Raw genomic sequence first — 5690 nt, 5'->3', positions numbered from 1 at the left:
TGTTTAATAAGTTGGGCTGTTTTCAGACGGAGATTCTACGCTTATTTCTGCTGGTTTGCAGGGAGTCGAGATGTATAACAGACGTAGGGGTGTGGCATATGTGAAATCGAGATGAAGTAATGATTTGTAGTAAAGAACTAGATTGTAGTTAGGCAGTGACGAAGTGATGAGGAAGTACTGTTGTGGATTTGGCGAAGTAGTGTTTTGTAGTAGAGAGGTATTATTGAGCTAATGGTCTGTAGCAGAGACGTTGTGGTGTCTTGGTGATGGTGAGGCTGTAGTGAAGTACGGAATTAAAGTAGGCAGTAGTGTGCCACGTGGTGGTCGTGGTGAGGTAACGGTTCAGAGTAGTGAACAGGTAGCAGTGTATTGGTGATGCTCTTGGGGTTGGTAGTGGAGTGGTAGAGGTTTGTACTTGAGAGATAGGAGTGTAAATTAAGTTTCACGCATGAACAAGTGTTTTGAAATAGAGGCAAGTTTATGGGAGTGAGGAAGTAAGGATGAGATAACAGCATCTAGTACAGATTTGTGCTTTACGAGTGGCCTGATAATGGTGTACAATCACGTGTCTGGTCCATTTACCACCATCCTATATTGCTTTCATTTTGTAGAATATTCAACAGCATTGAAGACAACTTTTAGAACGATGGGATTGAAACCAGCCGTATCCGGCCTGAATGTTTTGCCAGTTTTATGTAAAAACTGGTCACACCCATCCTTTTATATCTATAGTACAATGTCATTCTGAAAATAAATTATCATATTAACAATATCTCGAAGCGAGGAGTTAATGAGTTATTAATTCAAAACAATGCAAATAAACATAACATTTAGTTGTCTGAATACGAAAGAGTTAAGAATTTCTCTGGTTTTTGCTGTTTGGTTTTCTATATTGATTATCGGAACTCGATTGTGGGAGAGTTTGGTGATTGCTTATATTTATACTCACCTCTTCAGGTACAAACTATTATCCGACATTCACATGTACCCAATGATGCCTGTTTCAGTGTCGTCGCCATGCTTAGGAGAAAGAACTGATCTGTGATGACTTTTATTATTAGAAAATGAGCAATCACTCTGGTGCTTGTTCTTAGTGTTCTTGTTTTGTAGTTTTTGTTAAGTGATGGTATCGATATTAGTTGTGGCTGCGTAACTATTGTGGAATATTGGTAATTCAACTGTTGGCATCGCTAATACTTTTAGAGACCGTGTCCTACATCCTCTTACAACTGTTGATATTTGGTGTGTTGATGCAGCAGAGACAGTTGCCGTTGCTTCTGTTGGTGGCTGTGTCTGCAATTTGAATTGTAACAATAACATAGAATTTTGTTCTTAATCTCATTGTTATCAATCATAAAGCGTCAATGTCAGTGAATGCCGTTGTATCACGATTCCCGTTTTTGATAACAAAGCACTTCTTTCCTAGCTAGCAGGATAGCTTGCTGCAACGACAGCTTGTTATAACCATGGCTTCCTGCAGTAATGGCTTGCAACAGCAATGGCTTGTTTGTACGAAAGCTTGCAAACATGATCATTAATAACACGTTGTTAGCCAGCACGATCGCTTGCTGTCACCGCAGATTGTTACTACAATGCCTCACCAGCACAGTGGTTTCTATCACGATGGCTTGCTATCATGATTGCTTCTTTACACGACAGCTTGCTAGCATGATGTAGGCTGGTACGATGGTTTACTGCCACGATGGCTTAATACGACGATAGCTTGCTGCAACGATGGCTTGCTACGACAATGGTTATTGCCACAATGGCGTACTAGTCCATGTTTGCTACCACGATGGCTTGCTACAAAGATGGCGTGCTGCCACAATGGCTCGCTAGCGTAGTATTTCCAAATATAATGGCTTGTTCTCGTGATGGCTTACTATCATGTTGAATTTCTATTAAAATGTTAAGCTATCACGATATACCCACCTACATATACTTAACATCTGCGTCTGGCATTTTCCTTATCAATGCTAAAATTGTAGCCACCATTTTTCCTTTTAATATTTGTTATAATTTTCATATCTTTTTTTTTTATATTCAAACACATTTCAGCATTTTTAAATGAGAAAAAGATTAACTGCACAATTCTTCCTATTCTTGATCAATTCTGCACCAAAATAAACAATAAGAATTAACGATAAGAAAACATGAGTCGGACAATATCAACAATGATTTCGACAAAAACCGAGATTTGACAGTGTAGCTGTCAGTTGGAGTGAAAACATATAACATAAAAATAAAGCTATGAAATAAATAACAATAATTATAGTATTCTTGAACGTAACATTACATTTAATATTGAATCTTTTATTGCGGTACGGGTCGATAGACGGTGGCGGTGGAGGTGACATTATACACAACAACAACAGCAATAAATACTACAACAAAAACAACAATAACACAGATTACAAAAACCCGGTGCGTGCTTTACCTTTAATGGTATAAGTGTAATTAATATTTAAACAGTTCTTCTAGGCTGACTGAATAGGCTGTAAAATTTCACCTTTGAATGTGGACTATGACAAAAGCTAAAAATAAAATTAGAGACAGAGAATAAAGTGAAATGATTTGTTATTGGTGTTGTTGCTGTTGTTGCTGTTGTTATAGTTGTTGTTTTAATTGTTGTGGAAGACGTGAAAATTTGGCATTTTATATTTTTTTATTTCTCTTGAGAGTGAATAGTAACAAAACTTTAACCACATTTATTGAAGAAGTCAGTATTTAAAATAAAACACAATGAATTCTTTACTGGAAATCGAACTTTTGGTAAACTATAACAGCATCAATATGGCAGCAATGCAATAAGATGAAAGGGGCGAATTTAGAAGAAGAAAAAAATTTCAAGATGGCGAATTTAAGTGTTTTAAACGGCAATCTTATTGATCCGTTCTTCTTTCATCTGTCGAATAATATCGAAGCCATTAGGCATTGGTTTCAAAATATCCTTTCTAATTCGTTCTTGCCATCAACTCTTTTACCTTTTATATCTTTCAAGCCTCCTCGAGACGTTCTTTCTTCGCCTATTTATCATGTCTGCAACGATTCTTTATCCAAAAAAGAAAAGTGAAGAAAGAAAAAAAAATAAGAGAAAAGAAACAATTTATTGTTTGGCATCTATATCTTGGGTGATTCTGAAATTTACTTATTTCTCTCTGTAGTATTAATAGGAAAATATATTAAAACTTTCTTACACCTGCAAAGATCGCTGGAGATTCGATAATTTAATTCTCAGCAGATATGAAAACAGAAAGTTAATGGTGTGTATTCTTTCTACATTATATGTTACTTTAACCAGATGAATGACTTTTGGATAAAACCAACCAAGTAACACATACGTTTTTTCCATCGCCTACGTAGCATCCAATGTCACCCCTCACACGGTCCAAAACTGATCTCTATGTGGTCATTTCCCCGTAGAACGACTACCGTCTAGAACAGGGGTGGGCGAACTTTTTTGATCGCGGACCGCACAGTGCGACTTTGGAACCTTGGCGGGCCCCATTTATAAAAATCAAGTGAAAATATTTTTAAAGGCGGTTATAGACCTATAAACACACAATCGTTTGAAAGGAAATTTTGTGAAATATTCCTGGTTTAAGTGATTTGATTTATTTTTTAGAGTATCGGGTTCATGTTTTTCGGTTATTTGCTCCTATAGTTGAAATTATTACAGGAACCTCGGTTATTTTGGTCAGCCTGTTATTGCTTACAAATTGCCAGGAACGGAATTTTCCTAGTAAAATCTGCACTACTTGTGGACAACCACCTCTTAATATTATGGACAACCATGATGAATATTATACTTAAATTCTAGGATACCCAAAATAAAAGATTTTAAAGAGAATTAACAGTTTGTTAATATGAATTGATATCTGAAATTAGAAACGTCACCTGAAGCATTTATTTGAAAAACAAAGCGGCTCTGTAATTAACAATGTCAATGAGAATGATGCAGCTGACTACTGTCATTTACCAGTTTGTCAAAATTAGGTGTCAAATTGCTTGTGCTGATTCTTAACACTGACTGAAGATTTGAGTCTGTGAGAAGTGATCGATTCTTCCCCTTGTTAATTTTCATGATGGAGAAAGTCTGCTCACATATGTAAGTTGATGCAAACAACAAAAACACGTTTCTTGCACTTTTTTTTAGATTTTGAAACATTTTTGAATGTAGAGAAGCATAAAACTCGAACAGTGGTTTACTTTCAAACATCATATTTAAAGAATTGTCGGCTTGCAAATGAATCAGTTCTATCTGCAGTTCCTCGGTAGTTGTTTCAATGTCACAGGCAAGAGGTGAGTTAAGCAAATCGAACAGGCCTTCAACTGCCTTGAAATCAGCAAATCTTCTAATGAATTCCTTTTGTAAAGCCATCAACTGGGAACTGTACTTGTCCGATGATTCTTGTGTAACAGACTGTGTTTTCAGCAGAGGGAAGTGAATAAATGTTTGCTCATTCAGCTGCTTGGCAAAAAGTCCAAGCTTCCATTGAAAACCTTTCACTTCCAGGTACAATTCATGAGCAAATATACCTTTGCCTTGCAGTTTTGTGTTAAGTTCATTCAGCTTCTGCATTATGTCCACAGCAAATGCAAAATCACAAACCCATTCGTCACTCTCCATTTCGTTTAAAAAGTCACAGGAGATGTCTTGCATTTTGAGAAACATAAGAATCTCTGCTTTGAGGTCCCATACTCTCTTAAGAACTTTTCCAATGCTTAACCAGCGGACATTTGTGTAGTACAGCACATCAGTAAAATCAGCCTCCACATCCTCCAAGAAACTTCGGAATTGCCTGTGTTTCAATCCCCGTGATCTTATTAAATTCACTGCACGCACCACAGGTTCGATGACATGTTTGAGCTTTAAAGATGACTTACAAAGGATTTCTTGATGTATGATGCAGTGAAAAGACAACACACTGTGTAGTGGAAACCTTCTTTGATTTTGTCATTCAACAACTTCACAAGGCCGGAATGTTTACCGGTGAGTGAAGGAGCTCCATCGGTTGTAATTCTGGCCAGTTTATTTAGGGTTAATCTAGACCTGATTGAAGTGTTAATGACACTGTTGAACAAATCTTTTCCAGTAGTAGTGTCCTTGAGAGACTCCATAGATAACAATTTCTCTGTAATTTCAAAGTTTTCGTCAATTCCTCTGATGTAAATGAGTAACTGAGCAGTATCCTGAATATCAGTACTCTAATCTAAAGCAATAGAAAACCACTGAAATCGACCACTGGCTGTTAACAGCTGTTCATGAATATTCACCGGCAATTGCATCAATGCGACGAACAATAGTTCTTCGTGACAGGGAAATGGCTTCTACTTTTGACTTAACTTCAGACACACAACGCTGACAGCATCACCATACAATCTTTGATAAATTCTGCTTCTGCGAATGACTTGTTTTGCTTTGCAATTTTGTTGGCCAATATAAAACTTGCCTTTGTCGCGTTCTTTTGTAAAGAGGAAGTTTTATCAAACACATTTTGCTGTTGTTTCAAACGTTTTGTCAGATCATTTGCTTTCTTTTGCAGTTCTTGTTTTGATAAATTGTGTCCAAAATTGGCGTGCTCTTCGTTTGAAAGTGGCGTTTCAAATTATATTCCTTGAACACAGCAACTGTTTCAGAACAAATCAAACATGCAGCTTTCACTCCAACGTCGGTAAGAAATACTTTT

General features: G+C 36.8%; 1 protein-coding gene across 1 annotated transcript; it reads right to left on the bottom strand.

Annotated features, from left to right (window-relative positions):
* Positions 1-1116: 1116 nt before the first annotated feature.
* Positions 1117-4630, bottom strand: LOC115223082 (general transcription factor II-I repeat domain-containing protein 2A-like). Its single transcript, XM_029793496.2, has 2 exons — positions 3980-4630; positions 1117-1293 (listed from the first exon to the last, which is right to left on the bottom strand). Exons 1-2 carry the CDS (start codon positions 4628-4630, stop codon positions 1117-1119), a joined length of 828 nt encoding a protein of 275 aa, XP_029649356.2.
* Between the last annotated feature and the right edge of the window lie 1060 nt (positions 4631-5690).

This window comes from Octopus sinensis, linkage group LG22, assembly GCF_006345805.1.
Source record: "Octopus sinensis linkage group LG22, ASM634580v1, whole genome shotgun sequence".
Taxonomy (NCBI): domain Eukaryota; kingdom Metazoa; phylum Mollusca; class Cephalopoda; order Octopoda; family Octopodidae; genus Octopus; species Octopus sinensis.
The sequence above is the reverse complement of the archived record's forward strand: the minus strand, read 5'-3'. Positions and strand labels throughout refer to the sequence as shown.